Source organism: Plasmodium fragile, assembly GCF_000956335.1.
Source record: "Plasmodium fragile strain nilgiri unplaced genomic scaffold supercont1.34, whole genome shotgun sequence".
Classification (NCBI taxonomy): Eukaryota; Apicomplexa; class Aconoidasida; order Haemosporida; family Plasmodiidae; genus Plasmodium; species Plasmodium fragile.
In genome coordinates this window covers 15,378-32,558 of record NW_012192614.1, presented here as the reverse complement: position 1 = coordinate 32,558, position 17,181 = coordinate 15,378, and the positions used below count along the sequence as shown (strand labels likewise).

General features: G+C 38.4%; 6 protein-coding genes across 6 annotated transcripts; 1 reads left to right on the top strand and 5 right to left on the bottom strand.

The window, feature by feature from the left end:
- Positions 1-32: 32 nt before the first annotated feature.
- AK88_03112 (glycerol-3-phosphate dehydrogenase (NAD(+))) lies at positions 33-1,585 on the bottom strand (the record flags this gene model as incomplete). Its single annotated transcript, XM_012480735.1, has 4 exons — positions 33-440; positions 617-748; positions 874-1,332; positions 1,541-1,585. 4 exons carry the CDS (start codon positions 1,583-1,585, stop codon positions 33-35), a joined length of 1,044 nt encoding a protein of 347 aa, XP_012336158.1.
- Positions 1,586-2,807: 1,222 nt separating this feature from the next.
- AK88_03111 (uncharacterized protein) lies at positions 2,808-3,701 on the bottom strand (the record flags this gene model as incomplete). Its single annotated transcript, XM_012480734.1, has 1 exon — positions 2,808-3,701. One exon carries the CDS (start codon positions 3,699-3,701, stop codon positions 2,808-2,810), a length of 894 nt encoding a protein of 297 aa, XP_012336157.1.
- A 773-nt stretch (positions 3,702-4,474) lies between these two features.
- Positions 4,475-6,121, bottom strand: AK88_03110 (serine-tRNA ligase; the record flags this gene model as incomplete). Its single annotated transcript, XM_012480733.1, has 1 exon — positions 4,475-6,121. One exon carries the CDS (start codon positions 6,119-6,121, stop codon positions 4,475-4,477), a length of 1,647 nt encoding a protein of 548 aa, XP_012336156.1.
- Positions 6,122-7,548: 1,427 nt separating this feature from the next.
- Positions 7,549-9,333, bottom strand: AK88_03109 (uncharacterized protein; the record flags this gene model as incomplete). The annotated part of the gene is made up of 1 exon (XM_012480732.1): positions 7,549-9,333. One exon carries the CDS (start codon positions 9,331-9,333, stop codon positions 7,549-7,551), a length of 1,785 nt encoding a protein of 594 aa, XP_012336155.1.
- A 1,995-nt stretch (positions 9,334-11,328) lies between these two features.
- On the bottom strand, positions 11,329-12,396 carry AK88_03108 (uncharacterized protein; the record flags this gene model as incomplete). Its single annotated transcript, XM_012480731.1, has 1 exon — positions 11,329-12,396. One exon carries the CDS (start codon positions 12,394-12,396, stop codon positions 11,329-11,331), a length of 1,068 nt encoding a protein of 355 aa, XP_012336154.1.
- Positions 12,397-13,223: 827 nt separating this feature from the next.
- Positions 13,224-16,955, top strand: AK88_03107 (uncharacterized protein; the record flags this gene model as incomplete). The annotated part of the gene is made up of 1 exon (XM_012480730.1): positions 13,224-16,955. One exon carries the CDS (start codon positions 13,224-13,226, stop codon positions 16,953-16,955), a length of 3,732 nt encoding a protein of 1,243 aa, XP_012336153.1.
- Positions 16,956-17,181: the final 226 nt, after the last annotated feature.

The window sequence follows — 17,181 nt, the reverse complement described above, 5'->3', positions numbered from 1 at the left end:
AAAAAAAAAAAAAAAAAAAAAAAAAAAAGACATTACAAACTGGGGTAACAACCACTACATCCAATCGGATGCAAAAACACTGTGATCGAATCGTTTATGCATAGCCAATTCTCTTCATAATAAAAAAAATTACTGACCTGCAATTTTTGCCCCTTGAGGACTTCATTCTCCAGCTGTTCCCACGTCTTCTTCGGGTTACACTTCACAAACTCCGCAGAGCATCTTGCGTTTCTTCCCCCGAGGAAGGACGTGATGATATCAGCCAAACCACAGCTCTCAAAAAATACGTTCACATCGGAATAGTTAAAAAATGTTTTCCCAAAAAGGAAGGATTCTTTAACTCCAATTCTGATAATCGCTGATTTGGAATTGGAGGAAGCATTTAGTCCGTCGCAAAATCCAGATGCTAACGTTATGACATTTTTTAAGGCGCCGAAAATCTGCACATCGTGGAGAAGGGAAAGTGTTAATACAAAAAAAAAAAACAAAAAAAAAAATGTGCGTCATAGATAATTATGTAATGGGTAAATGGGGTGGGAAAAGTACAACACATGTTTTGTGTACTAATATAGCAGCAGCGACGTCATACATATTTATTCATATATGGGTGCCCTACCTCAACCCCCACAGTTTCATTAACGCAGTTTATTTTAAAGTAAGGCAAATCAAAAACCCTTTGCCAAATTAGCAGCGTCTCCTTGTCATTTCCTCCTATAGTGGCTTCGGAAAATTTCTCCATGGCTACGTCCTGTTAAAAAAGGGCAAATTCAAACGCACGCAAAAGGTGCACACAGTATATGTGATGGTGTGGATAGGTGAACATATATACTCTTCACGATGCTTCCCTCACGTAGGGATTGCAGACACACTTACCATGGCTATGTTAGCACCCGACAAGGCAGAACAGGGAATGTCCAGAAAGTTGGTAATGTATTTGGAGCAAAGATTCATTTGATTATTTTTAATGATAAAACCTTTAGTTAACGAAATAGCTTTTGCATGCTTCTCTATCCTAATGGATTGATTTTCTTTTATTAACATCAATACGCTTTCTAAATATTGGGATGGGATTATAAATATTAACAGGTCAGCAGTATTAATCACTCTGGACAAATCTGAGTAGGCAACCAGGTTGTGTGGTAAGGTTACCCCCTTTAAGTATTTTATGTTTTCATGCTTTTTGTTAATTATATCTACTATATTTTCGCCGTTTACCAGTTCGTCTCGTACCCACATTTTCACTTCATTCTCAAATAAATAATTATTCTTTGCATTCGTGGCTACGACTTTGCTGATTGCGCTCGCCCAGTTTCCGCTGCCCAGGATGGATATCTGTTTGTGGGTGTGCAAAAAAAAAAAAAAAAAACACACACATATATATATGTGTACATTCGATTGACTTGTACGCGAGCACAGTTGTAATGCTGTTGCATGCAACGGACAGGCGAAGTGTGTGTGCGGACGGGTATGCACATATTTATATGACCGTGTGAACACTTGCATGTACGCAGCACAGGTGCTTTCTCCCTTTGGGTGTTACCTTCAGTGGGCCTTCCTTCAGCTTATCGAACAGGTTCCTGTACATTTTTTTGCCTTGTAAAAATGGCACAGTTTCGACACTCTAGGACAGATATATATATATATACTATGCACAACCTGTGATATGTCGTAACCTTTTCGTTTTAACTCTGCACTTTTAATGTGAACAGTGGGCCCGCAGCGATGGTGTGCCCTTCTCTCTGGATATATATACTTCTTATCAGTTATGCGCGCTTTCTACAGGTGTCCCTTTGTGAGTGTTTGTAACTATGGGGGCGTTATATGCATGTGCGTATATAATGCGCACATTCTATTTTTTCTCCTTTGCTGTTGCGTGATTCTTTTTTGATATATGTGCTCCACCGTCGAATGGCCCTATTTCTATTTTTTTAAATATAAAATTGTTCGCGTATATTTTGCCCACTTTATGCGGCAAAAAAAAAAAAAAAAAAAAAACACGTAACAGCGACATGAAGTAAGTTATGCGGAACCTGCAAGTGAAATATATTTTTTCATCGATCGAATTTTTTGAGGGTTTAAAAAATGTTTGCATGTCATCCATGTGTTTTAATTTATCTTTCCATCCATGCGACAAATGTGCGCGCATATAATTTCGGTGTAAGTAATAAGTGTACATGTATGGTTACATATACACGTGCCACACTCGCATAGACTTTATGATGTCGATTGTGCCACTTCTTTTTTGCTTTGCCTGGCAGCCCATTCCAGTTATAAAAGTGTGCAAAAAATTTTTTTTACGTTTTTTGGATGAAGTTTTTTCCTTTGTTTGTTTCTCTTCAACTTGAATTGCGAATGTGTGCTAATGTTTTTAGGTACATATGTTTATATATATATATATTTTTTTTTTCTCTCTTTGTGCATATATCGCAATGTAACCTTTAACAAATTGGGGGGGTGCTGATTACGCATTGAGCAAGCGCTTATACACACCTGCTTAACCACTAGTTTTACATGTAGATAATACTGTGCATCCCTTGTGCGTTCGTGTATGTAAAAGGGCAACCATAATAGTAGTTCTTCCGTTCGCTTTGCACATATACAATTAGCAGAAGTTACAACGTCGTGTGCGTATGCTCGAGGGAGGGGTTAAATATACAGACGAAAAGTGAAGCAGTGATATAGCAGCGTTTTTCCTTTTTTCCTTCCCTTTTTTGTGGCGCTTTACTTTATCTTTTTCCCCATTGACCGATTTCTTTTCACAGCACACTTTTTTCTCCTTAGCGAAAAAGACTGCCCTTTTCTTGTGGTTAGTCATCAACCTGGATGGAAACCTTCCGCCCCCTATAAATCTGCGCCTCGCTTATTAACAACAAAACCAAATTAAGTAAAACGAAGCAAATTAAAAACTTGGACTGTCTGAACATCCATGCCGGAATTAAGCACTTGTTGTGTAATAGGTAATAATTCAGCCAGAGTGACATGTACGATAGCATTAAAAGTAAAATGCTATCTCTGGGAAAACTTTCACATAACGATGATGTTATTAAACCAAAAAATAAAGGAATTATGGAGGAGATCAAACGTAAGCTGTTGTACAAACCTTTGTACTTTCTGGTCGGAGGCACTCCATACTGAATTAATTGCAGCAATGAATTAAACCCTCCGTGGAACACTAAAATGCATGAACAGCAATAAATCTCCAAGGAAAAAATGTCTCGTATGTAATTTTCCCTTCCTATTTCTGGTAGTATGTGAATGAGCAACACTCCACTGGAAAGGGTCAATAAAAAAAGGCATTGACATATTTTAAAACCTTGTGGTACTTTATTCGTTCTCCCTTCCATGGGCAGAAATTCAAAAAGGGATTCGTTGTGGCTGTTTTTTATCATTATGTCTGCTACTTTTTTTTCGATCATTTTGTTGTTAAAATATATGTCTCTGGGGTCTTCTTCACCTGTAGCTGCATCCGGGTCTACACTTGGGGGAAAGGGCGCCCTTCCCTTTGTCTTTGTATTCACATGTGGATTCACTTTTTCCCTCCAGTTCCCATTCTTGATGTCCCGCTGCCCGATCTTACCACCGCTTGCCTTGCCATTGGAGAATTCCCGCTTCAAATTATAACAATACTTAATTCGCACCGCCCTATTTTTGTAACGAGCAATAACCAAATTGGTGCATTTTTTCCGAAATACACTCAACATCGTGGTGTGGGAAAAAAAAAAAATCCTTAACACTGTGTAGGTTCAGTGTTGTGGGGGTGTCATTGTGCTGTAGCGTACAAACGCTTATACTCATATGTATGCTCAAACGTCGCTTCACATGCACAGCTCTACATTTTTATCCTGCCTCTATACCACATTGTTACGCTAAGAGGGGCATACTTGATCAACGCTGTTTTTTCCCTTTGAATGGAACAAATTTGAGGTGGTATTCACAGCATTTAAAAAAAAACTCAACTTCTCCATATCGTAGCTATTTTAAAAAAGTCGGAAAGGGGAAAGAATCACACACAAGTTATCCATAGGGCGCAAATGAACATGTAAAAAGCGTGAAAATTAAAAAAAAAAAAAAAAACAGAATAAAAAGAAAGCCTCCTGATTGTGGTCAAATTGCAATATCGCCTGATAAAGATACGCAATTATATGCAACACGTAAAACTGTTTAGCGTAAACGACATATTACATGCCCCCGTCGGAGTGCATATAATTTTAGTGATCCCAAGATGGGGAAAAAAAAAAATAATTCGCACATGTGCGTTAAAAAATGGGTTCATAATGACAAATTATGCTTCGCTTTGCGCAGCTATACATTTTTTTGGTTTTTTCAGGTGAAGCGGCAAATGTGTTTAGGGGGCACATCAAGCAGGTGCAACACAAATTGAGGGGCCATTTACATAGCGAGGTGATGTGTGGGAGTCAAGTTCATCTACTGATGCAACAAGGATGCGTAAAAAATAATACAGCGCCATACCCCGCTATAAATTAATCACTGACGCGTTCATAAATTTCTGCAAGGGCTTTGGAATGATGAGCTGCTTTTTTTCATTTTTGGAGCTCCCGCCTATTTGGTACTGTTCCAGGATGATTGCCAAGACACGTCCTACGGCCAAACCAGACCCATTAATAGTATGGCAGAAATAGTTATTGTCCTTCTTTTTATATTTTAAATTTAGTTTCCTTGCTTGGAAATCTAGGCAATTGGAGCACGAAGAGACTTCGATAAATCGTTGCTGACTAGGTAGCCAGGCTTCTAAATCATAACAGATGGATGCAGAAAATGGAGTTTCAAAAGAATTGAGAAGAACTACCCTGTAAGGAATTTTCAATTTCTTTAAAATATATTCACTATGTTTAATTAAATCTTTGTAAAACACATGAGAGCTTTTCCTATCGGTGATGTTAACTAATTCTACTTTTTCGAAAATGTGTTCACGCAGCAAACCCTTAGATCCTTTTCCATAGGTAAAGTTTTTTTCTATTCTAAAGCATGAAGAATGGCTCACTAATTTAATGGGTAAATTTTCAGAATCTAAATGGGCATTTCTAAATAGGTTTAATAGAGAGACTTCACTAGTAGGAATTAGAAAAGCTTCTTCGTTTAGAATTTTATAATTGTTATTAATTTTAAACAAATCATTCTCAAATTTTGGTAGTTGCCCAGTGTTCGTTAAGGCTGATCTGGCAACTATTACTGGCGTCTTTACATATGTGTAGTGAAATTTATTTACATGTGTATTAATCATGAAGTTAATTAATGCCCTCTCCAATTTGGCAATATTATTTACAAGTATGTTATACCCAAAGCCAATTTTGTTCGTTATGTTTGTAAAAATGTGTTGATTATTGTCGAATCTTTTTAAAATTTCTTCATGTGGTATTATGGAAGTATTATCTGTGTCCATTTCGACGTTTTTTATTTTGTACATTTTGACTACTTTGCTTCCCTTGTTTGTTTTCCCCTTCGGTACTTTGCTTAGTAAAAGGTTTGGCAGCTTGCTGAAATGGTCTTCTATTTTGTACCTCAATTGTGTTATTTTCGTTTCGTTAATATCAATTTGTTCGTTTATTTGGTTTATTTCTTTTTTCACTTGTTCGACATTGCATTCTTCAAAATGGTTGTCCTTTTGTGGACACGGTCTTTCCATTTTCACTTCTCTCCTATCCATGCAGGGTGCGTCCTCAGACATTTCACCCTGGGGTCCACTGTTAACAGTGGTGTTCTGAGCAAACATTAAATTTTTTACCCGATCTGATAAAACTTTCCTCATATTTCGGAGATTATTTCTTAACATTTCGAGTTTATTTTTTTCCTCTATTAAATCCTTTAACATTTTAACATGGTTTATATTTTTATCCATTCCTCTTTTTTTTAAATTTTCAATTACTTTTTTTTCATTTGTTTTTAAAATGTTAAGACTCATGCCACATTCGTTATGTTCTACTTCGCTCCATTTCTTCTTACACCCTAGGGGTGTGTGTTTTCTCACTGTACGTGGGTCCCTCCATTGCGCGTCCCCGTGACATGGCTTGATGTAGGACTTAATCCCATGTTTGTTCTTCCTTCCAAATGCCCAATCAACGCATAGCAGTATGCACAATAGGGGGGCAGCTTTCATATGCATGCTACATATTGGGCCCTCTCGCTGCTACTTCCTTGTTTGCCTTTGCGCGTCTCTGCACCTACACGCATAGGCGTCTGATCAAAAGTGTCAGTGGGGAAATGCGTGTGTACCTCCCATTCCTACATTCAAATTAGCCCTATGTGTTGCGGCATTTCCTGATCCCCTCTGCGCATATACCCAGAGCTCCCCAAAAAAGGCACCTGCCTTTCCAGAAATGTTATCTATATGTGAGAACCTCGACGCTGTTAGGGGATAGCATAAGAATGTACCGCCTATGGGAGAAAAATGCTCAAATGCACAGGTACGAAGTGACTGGGAGGGAAAATCATGCGGGGACAAAGAGCAACAACGGTAACGACAAAAGCAAGTGATGATGCGGCAAAAATGCAGGCGCGTTTAATTTTGCCAACTTGGAAAAAAAAAATACACGTGGGAGCCTTTCACTTTCGAAGGTGTGATACCTTTTCAAAATTTACACAAGCGGGTTTTAAAAGTGGAAGTACTCCAATCAGCGAGCCGGTTTGGGGTGCCCGTATGAGGAGGGTACATGCATACACGTACATGCGTGTGCGTACATTTGCATATTAACATATGTAAATATATGTATGTACGTAATAAGGCTCAAAAAGTTGTGGCTAAACATGGAGAGAGATAGGCAACAAAAAAAAGGAAAAAAAAAAAAAAAAGAGAAGCGCCCATTTCTGTAACAAAAACGGAGAGGCACTTTTTCATAGCAACAGGGACGGTGACAGTTATACAATTTCTGTTAAAGAAACAAAACACATCGCTGTGCTACATGCATATTTTCACCTAGATGGGAGCGCATAGTGATGTGCTCTGTCGGCCCATTCTGCACTGACGCACACAGTGCTAAAGTGACAAGAGGAGAAAAATTGAATTCGACCTTCATACCCACATGAAGGAGACACACATCTGATATACGCTTTGTACATAATGCTATTTTTTTTTTTTCTTTTCATACTTTTTTTGCCTAAGTTTTATATCAAAACAAATTAATAAATTATTTATAAGAAGGGGAAATTATAAAGCGAAATGAACTATAAAAAAAAATAGAAAGAAAAAATCAGTAGCTCTGTTACTTTTGTAAGGGTGTGTATGTGTCCATGTATATGCGACCCTATACAAAGCAGAGTATGCTGGGCGCAAAAAAAAAAAAATAAAAAAAATGTGACAAATGGGAAATATGCTTGAATAGAAAAAATGTTACATAGAGCGCACCACTAACAATTGCGCTTTCTCTGTCCAACTCGTAAATGCAAACGCCAATTTGGTAAAACGTCCATGGGTTGCTTTTTATCACAATGCTGCATGAGAAGTGGCCTTTGGACGGAGTAAACACACCAGAACCAGGGCACTGGATAAAAGGCAAACCCCGTTGTGGGTACTCTGACGACGGGATCCCTACACTAAATGTCCTCCATGGAGGACTTAAAGTGTGAAAAGTCTTCCATCTCGTCCATGTCTCCGATCTCCGTAAAGTGCGAAATTCTCTTCAGTCTGTCCGAGGGTCTGAACAACATGAACATGGCGGTGATGATGATCAAAAACAAGCAGCTGATAATTCCCTCGCTAATGTAGCACTTCAAGCTCCATATGGTATTATCCACAAAAAGCGTAACAACTATATCTATAATAAAAGCGATGACTGAAAAGATAAGTGAAAAAATTAACACATTAAAAAACTTCTTGAACATATTCAATTTTTCATACTGTTTATCTTCATTTAACTGAATAATAATTTTGCTAGCTGAAGTAAATACCCACAAGTAAATGATAGAATAAATTATTGTGACTGGGATAATGCAGAAGAGGAAATAAACTGCGTTCACTTCTGCATCGGTTAAGTGCATATCTAGAAACTGTTTTATGAAATCAAAAATGATAAAAAAGAAAAAAAGCACTTTTATCTTAATAAATGTTTTCTTGTCCAATGTTGGGATGACTAATCCCCATCCTAGAGAGCCCAGTAAAATTAAAAGATACGAACACACATTTTTTAATATACTGGAACATACTGAAAGGAAGAGCAAATTGCTATTAACCCTTGCGCGTAAATTGTACACCAAAAAGTACAGAAAGAGGAAGACGTTTTCCATCAGGTAGAGAAATATACATACCAGTATCCATATCTGAATTTTAATAACGAACTGTTTGTTCTTCATCAGTAAATATATCCAAGCAAACAAATATATGGCATAAATAAGCATACACAAAACGTACAAATTTAGCTTTGGTATTTTATCTCCTGGTAGGTATCCATACTTATTCATAATGTGTATATTTCCATGTAACTCTAACTCGTACTTTTTACTATCTGAACAATTTGATAAAAATAATGCGTACACATCTGTGTCGTCTATATTGTACATATGTTGGCCTTGAATTATTTTTAAAAATTGCTCATGGTTAACTTCATTCTCTAGAGGCGATACCTCATCATTGTCCGATATTCTGTCATTTACAAAATAAACTGGTAATTTTAATGCATACATACTTGACTCATTTACGTACCTTTTTAGGTAACCCCTTCCTGGACAAGTATATGCATCATTTCCATCTATGCCTTTTTCTTCCGAGTGGCAACATACGTTTGAATCTTTTGGTAAATAAAACTTATTGAAATCGTTTTCCTTCATTATAACTACTTCTAAAAATAAGTTACCTGTGTTTATCACCTCATCATCCTCGTACTTGTGCATATACTCCTTTTTTTTTCTTAAGTAAGGATTATCTTTATATAGGTTGATTTTAAATTTATCCTTTTTGTCCTTCTCATCAGCGTCTTCATCGTCCTCATCACTGCTATTGTGGGTCTCCGAGGTAGTGTGCTCGTCGGAATGGTTTTCTCCATCCGCTTCATTCTTTCCCTCGTCATTTGTTTTGCTGTCATCTATGTCGAAGCTGAAATATTTTGTGTTCTTGTTGTCCGTTGTACTGATTCCGATATTTTCAAATATTGCATGTGGCCCTTTCGTTGCCATGTCCTTCTTCTCCCCCAGCAAAACGTAAGGAGTGTCATTTTTGCCAAATATGTATAAACCCTTAAGAACGTATAGAATGTAGTTGGTGCTTATTTTCTGTCCATCTAATTTTATCAATTGGCTGTTCGTAATTCTTGCAAAGAGGAGAAGAAAAACTACGACGAGGAACAAGGTTTTGCATTTAACTTTCTGAGTGCACTTCCATATCATCATGCTATATTATATGTGTACAAAGTGGGCGTGTTTGGGGTGGGTTTGCTTCCTTTCCTTTTGTATAAGCGCGTTTGCGCGGCTGTTTTGAGCTCTTAACGTGGCTGCTTCTGGCCAACCATACGGTTAACATGATCCACGCTTTTCTACGTTTTTTATTGTACGCTACGTATATACATTTAAGGAGGTAGTGTGGCGAGCGTAAAAATTGGTAATACTCCACGCGTACCTCAAACAAATGTGGGGGAAAACAAAAAAAAAAAAAAGGGAAACCAGGTCAAATGAGGGAATATATCAAATGGGAGGAAGTCAAATGATAAGAAATGAAATGGGGGAAAAGTCAAATGAGAAGTCAAATGGAGTGGAGTCAAATCGAGGCAAATAAAACAAAAACGATAAGAAGCGAAGCAACGCTGTGTCAGTTTGCAGTTATTCGAATTTCGTAATTTTATTTATTTCCTTTTTAAAGCCATATTGCATTTATTATAAAAAAACATAGGGGGTATGGGAAAAAAAAAAAAAAAAAAAAAAAAAGTGCGCAATGAAGTAGGGTCACAATCTTCATATTTGTAACTGCAAAGCTTGGTCAAGCGCAGAAAAGTTGTTCAAATGTTTATATACATGTATTTTCTCATATCAATTCTTCTTTTGCGTATATGGATTGCGAATGCATGTTTTAAATTTCTTGAGTTCGTTACCCTTCCCGTGTGTTACGCACGTCGCTCACCACTTTAAGTATTTCCGAGGCAAACGCATTTGCAATACAACTCACTGGTCAGTCTGCATGTGAGTTTCCCTACATATACTTTTGCAGGTATGTACCTTCCGTAAGGGTGTATGTCGCATATATCGCTCAGTATGCATTGCGCTTAATTCACACGCAACGCGTATGCGCGGAAAGTTTGTTTTTCCATCCCCCTGTGATTAGCACAGCGAGGAAATATTCTCATGAAAATTTCCCCTAAATGGCCACCCCACCCAATTTCCACACAGTAAATTTTGCTCACTTGGCATAATAAGTTTGATCCATTTTCCGCTTCTATTTTTGAAGCCCACATTTTCCAAATTCGATGTGGTTGCGATCTACCCACAGAGGAAGCTAAGGCTTCGTAGCGTGTAACAGCTGGTGGCGCATATGTGAAGTAGGCGAAGTGGATAACTGCGCAGAAGCGTGGGGATTACCAGAACAAGGGCAAAAAAGAATAGTAAAATAAAATAACCGTCTTTTTTATTTCTTTTTTTTTCCTAGCGTGGTACGTATCTTATCACGCTTGTGCAAGGTAGCAGGGCATAAGAAAATGATGTGTTTCTATTTCTGTTCATAACCCTCAAAGGGGACAAAATTCCATATTTAAAATGTATGCTTTTATAAATAGCACACCCTGTAAAGGGGAAAACAAGTTAAAGTAAGGCCAAAATGGGCATAGCGTCGGAATGGTTCCATCAAAAGGCATTTTCGCCGGGAGGGACACAGGTTCTCCCGTAGCTCCTATGGAGAGCACGTCGCATTCGTAATCGTTTGTAACGGTGTGGCATGCACAAAGCGTTTTTTTTATTTGCATTGCCACTCGTGTGGCAGCCATATGGAATTTTTTGTTAATCGTCCGACCATTTTTGAAGGGGACAACTTTTACATCTTTACTACAGGTGTGGAGGCGTGTGAATTCATACCCGACCATTGAGGGTATCGTTCAAACCAGCGTGAATGAAAGAACAAAAGTGTTACATTTAAGTGGTTCACTGGTTGAAAACCATATGTATGTAGTTCATTTATGTGTGGGTGTGCACAAGTAGTTGCATGACAAAGGTGTAGAGGCAGTGATATAACGCAGCTCTTTTTTTTTCTTTTTTTTTGGGGGCGGGGAGTGCTAAAATTTAGTACATCTCTAAGTTGCGTAACACAGATTGAAACCTATACAATGTTCATTTTTTTGTTGTTGTTGTGTCCTCCCCCAAATGAGCATTTACTCAGCATCATCCCGAGATCAATCTGCGCTAAGGCAACAAAAACGGGAGGTCATAGTTGGGAATCCCATTGCCTATATACACAGAGGCATAAAAGGGGGTATTCAACAGGTGGTAGAAGACATAACCAGGGTACAAAGAATTCATTATGGAAATTTTACTTAACTGATTATTAACCTTTACATTCCACATGCTTGCTGGAACATCTGATTTGATAGAATCGAGAAAATTATTCAAAAAAAAAGTATTGTAACTCTTAATTTTATCGTATGTTAAATTTTTAGGGTATCTAAAGTGAACCCACGATGTTAATTTTAGTGCTTCTATCATATTCAATCCACTGAAGTTGGCAAATTTCAGTTCTAAGTTATTTGTTATTTTTACAGAATTGTAAGGTACAATAAATGCTTCTTCGTCGATTTTTCTAACAACATAAGATAGTCTCTCAAGCTCCGTGATATCGCTCTGTCTTTCTTTCTGTTTATTTTTTTCCACATTTTTTTTCTTTTCCTTTTTTGTGGTTCCTCCTTCCGTTTCGCTTTCGCCGCTTTGTGAGTCCTCATTTTGATGTCTACTTTTGGAATTGTCACTATTTTCGCTACTGCTCTGCCCGGTGCTACTTTTTTCGCCGTCACTTAGGGAGGCTTCGCTACTGTCACTTGGGGAGGCTTCACTATTTTCACTTAAGGAGGCTTCACCTCCCATCCCATCAGTGCCAATTCCGCCCTGCCCCCTCGTGGACTTGCTACCCTCATAAAATAAATTGCCAGGCACCCCTGTGAAGAGCGTGAAGGGCGTCTTGTTCTCCACTTTCTCTATCAACTTATCATTCCCCTTTGTCACTTCCCTAAATTCGTAATCATCATTACAGTAGTAAAATTTCTTTTTTGGAAAAAATTTATCATTATTGAGGTAGTAGACTATGTAATAGTCATTTTGTATGCCTTCTATTTTCCCCCACAGATAAATCTCTTTGTTTATTTTTTCCTCCAAATTTGTCATGCCGTATAGCAACCCTAGTTTTTCCTCATCGTTGAAGCACCTGTTTGATTCACCTAAATTTTCCAAGTGAAAGTCCAAGTTCTTTAATTCTATCATTTCGGCTGAGGGGGAAAAAGGGGTGTCGCATTTTTGCGTGTGTATATATATGTGTATGTGTGTGTGTGTGATTCTATCTGGTGTACTCATTCGTGGGAGCATGGAACATCGCAGACCTCTGCTTGGTGCCCATGTAAGGCTACTCCGTGAATAGCACAACATGAGCAACTTGCGTCTTCGCCCCCTACATGTGCGCTTTGCTCTTTTCCTAGAAAGATACTATTCCTTTTAGTGAATACCTACCTCCGAATTTACAAGAAGAAAGAATTATCATAAAACAAATTGAGGTTTTCCCTCTACAATAGCCCAGTCACAGACGGGATATGTTTTTCTTCACCCCCCCTCTGATTTAAAACTCACTAAAGGGATACATAACATGGAAAACTGAATTTAAAGAAAATTGCCTACGAGTGAGTATATGTGCGGCGCATAGGGGTTAGACAGTTTGCCCGCAGCAAGACAGAAAAAAAAAAAAAAAAAAAAAAAAAAAAATATAAGAATGATACATTTGGGTGGACATCATCAGATGCACATGCGTAGAAGTGACTCTCTTGCAAACATCTGCTATTTTGTTCCTATAAAAAAAAAAAAAAAAAAAAAAAAAAAAAAAAAAAAAAAAAAAAAACATATTGCATTATAACCCACGCTTCCATTAATTTTTCTGCCCCCCTTTTTGAGCCATTTTCTTTTTTGAAAATATGTCAAACATTGGCACATTTTCAAACCAAACGGGGGAACAGAATCGCGTTCTCATATTATCATACATTAGTGAGCGCTGAGGGGGATGCTTACAGTAGACTTCTTTGCCCCTTTTCTGCTCAGACAAAATGCATTATTTTAGGAAAAAAAAAAACGAGCCTGTCAACAAAAGAGAGGCCTTTATAGCAAACAGTAAACACACGAAACAAAATAGAACGCTCAAAAGTGATAATGTGTTCAATGGCGTGGATGCCTGTGAGAAGCAACTTGATCAAAATGGAAAAAATAAATCCCATACGAATGATACAGACAAGTTGGAAACGAGTACGAACTCTTTCCTAGATGGTAGTTTTAAGGAAGAGATAGGAATTACCTCCAAGATAGGTTCATTAACGAATCAAAAGCAAAATTTTAATAACAGTTCCCGTTTTGAAGAAAAAGAAAATCTCGACCACTCCAGCAGTGAATATGGCATGGAGAGCTACAACGAAGACATGGCAACGGAGTACAGTCAAAAGGGAGTCATTCCAAACAGTGAGCTACAACACTTAGCACAAACCAACGAACACAATAATGTTTCAAACAATAGTGTACCCAGTGACAGCAACGTTTATAACCACCGAGAGGAGACGAACTTTAATACCCCCTCTCATTATGATAGTGTAAGAGACCAAATGATTTCTAAAAATGTGGACAGGAATGTACCAAATAAGCTAAACAGCAAAATGAACGAAGAATTTAAACCATGTGTAGGAAGCCAAAAGTATAACAAACAGAATTCATCACTACTGTGCAATCAGGGAAAAACAAACGACTCGCCGAAAAGGGACAAACCCGTAAATGAAAATATGCCTCCCAATAGTACCTATATTTCAAGTAAATCTTTTAACAACACTGCAGGCACTGGTCAAAACGGATCCGACCACGTGCACGGGGAGCACGACAACCCTTTTTATGATAACATGAACGCGGTAAACATGCAGTCTCAGTTAAGTGCAAATAGCAGTATGTCTCTAGCCATTGGGGATAAAAAAAAAATGGAGACAAATCTCAATTCCATCCAAAGGAATAGGACATTGCAGGCATATGGAGATGTGCAAGAAGGCATGCACAATGGATCTGATGACAGGTATGGGGGAAACACAGAGCAGTCCACAAATGAGGAGCAGCTAATTTACGAGGGACAGCATTATCATAACACAAACTTGTTGGAAAAAAGCGACACAGTGGACAGTATTGGGAACGACAGAAGTGGTAACTTCTATGAAGGGATAAATCAAAATGACCCCGCTGGAGATAGCCAAAACTGCCTGCAATTCTCGCAAAGGTATGTTGGTATAGTGGAATCTGGCGATGGAAGAAATGCACAAAATGTGAGTACCCGAAATAGGGAAAATTTCAATGAACCCTTTTTAAAAAATAATAATTCTTCCTCAAAAAATGCCGAGTTTTATAAAAAGTTACACAGTAATGTGATAGAGACGGAGGGAAAAATGTGTGGAGGAAATTTTAAAGCAAGCGTAGATTCTGAGATGGGGCAGCTAACGAGGGCTAGTAGGAGCAACATCCATTCCAGTAGGTCTTACACACAACCAATACATGTGCATGAGGAGTTGGGAGAACACCTAATCGAGTCGAGCGGACACCCCAGTGAGCAACTTCCCAAGTACAACACAGCGAGAAATTCTTTGCAACCACAAACCAGCCGTCTACCCCCCAGGAAAGATTTATCCAAGTCTATAAATGCCAACGACATATCAGCAGAGAATATTTCAGCGCGGCAAAGTGGCCAACTAGAAAAGGTATACAGCAGGGACCAATCAAACAGCAGACATATGGAACCAAGGAGAAGTTATATGCATGTAAATAATTTGCTAATTGAATCGAGGAGGTATTCAATAACATCCAAAAAAGGTCACACTACAACAAGATCGCGGGAAAATTTTGAGGAACACAAAAATAATATTATTCCATCTGAAAACAGGACTATGAGAATGCCTGAGAGTTTAATAGAATTAAATTTTAATTTGAACGGATCTGTGAGTAGCATTTCAGAGTCTACAAATGAGCTAGGCATGGAAAATGGTTCACTCAAAAGTGAGAGCGGGCAAGACCATTTAATGAACACCTCGGAAGAATCAGCAGATAATCACATGAGGGTAGGTAGCCAAATGGAATATAGAAGCAGTCTATCCAAACACACCAGAAAAATGGAATCAAAAAGACACCACGAAGATGCATCTAATAGCTTCATAGAATCACATTACGCAGATGACCCAGAACATTTGATAGACTCACAATTTGGGCATCCCTCCAACCATCTAATCGAATCGCAATATAATATGCACAAATGCAATGATAATATGTCAGACAATAATAGTAGCTCCATGAGCTTAAATAAGAGTCAACACCAAATGAGCAATGAGATGGGTGAAGAACGTAGCAATTTTATCAAACAGGGAAACTATTCACACAATGCGCACTACAGCAATGTAATCTCGGACGTAGTGCACACAGAACCGAGCAGGAGTCTAATCAATTCAACACACAGTCAGATGCAATTACGGAGTATTTCTCATCGTCCAAGTAATAACCTTATGAACCAAAATAAGGTTTACAAAGAGTCGAGTGGCACTTTGGAGGAGTCTCGAAACAGCCTGATGAATTCGCAAAGTCGCCATAACGAGATGTGGAAGAGCTTGACAGAGACGAATGATACGTTTGGGAATTCTAAATTTAGTCACAGCGTGTCCAGGTCGAGCCGCAGCCACACGGAAAGCGCCACCAGCGGCAGTATGAACAATGGGGAGTGTGACCCGAACCATTCGAAAAGTTACGCGGACCGCTCGAAAGACTACGCGGCCCATTCGAATGATAGCTTGGAAGAAAGACCACCTCAACCATCCCACTCATTTCAACAAAACAGAAAGGATCTAAATGAAATGAAGCACTACTATGATAACAGACGAAGCAGGCCCCATTTGAACAGAAGTGAATATGTCCCGAAGAAGAACGTCCCACATGTTTATAAAAAATTCAATACGTGTGTCCGCGATGATGAACAGAAGGCTGATTTGTTACAAGCATTCCAAAAGGGTATTAAAACTAAGTGGGGTGTGAAAAATGGACAAGTCGAAGGTGTAAACGAAATGGGGAAATCACGAAACGGTTTGGAAGGTTATGAAAAGAGACAAACAAATGACATGATTCGTGGTTCCGAAAATTATAATTTAAAAAAAGAACAAAGTAGGAATTATTTCTCCAGGGACGACAGCAATGGCCATGTGCCACAATTGTCCCGTGGGTCTCGAATATCACATGCACCTCTCATGCATAATGAAGACGTTCAAAAAATGGGCAGTAAAATGCACTACCACGAATTAGAGCACAGTTTTGAAAATTTAGAAAAGGGGGGACATAAGGAAGGTAGTGATGTGGAGTTTTCCTTCGATCAGGAAAATAAAATGTGCACAGACATGTGTAAGGACTTCTCAACATCCATTACGAATTCGCAACTTTTAATGAGCGGGTCTCATAATATTATGAACCACTCAGGTATAAATACTTCTAACCATTTTGATTTAGACATGTCCAATAAATTAAACAAAACTTCCGATATGGATAAATTCGCCATGGAAAATAATTTCAATATGGACGTCAATTCAAATTATATTAAACGGCTAACCATGAACGACAATTTCGTCAACACAAATTTGCAGATCTCGTACATGGAAAATGAAATTCAAAATAAAATAAAAGATCTTGACAACTTTTTGGGGAAAAATTTTGAGCACAAGTGTAATTCTGTCCTCAACAGAATTGAGAAGCTGCTTTCTTCCGACTTTTTCAGCGAGTCGTAAATTCGTTCGGCTTGGTTTTGCCGTTTCTGTTTTTGTGTGTCCCTCTGTGTATATCTCCGCGAATGTCTCTGCTAATGCCCGTGTTTACTGCTCTGCGTATTTGTGTATCCGCACAGACATGCCTTCCATTCCTACGTGTCTGGGGGGGGTGCCCGCCAACTCGGCTCCAAGCAGTACTTCTAAGCCTCTCGCTTGTTTCTTCACCAACAAAAAAGGACTGCCCCTA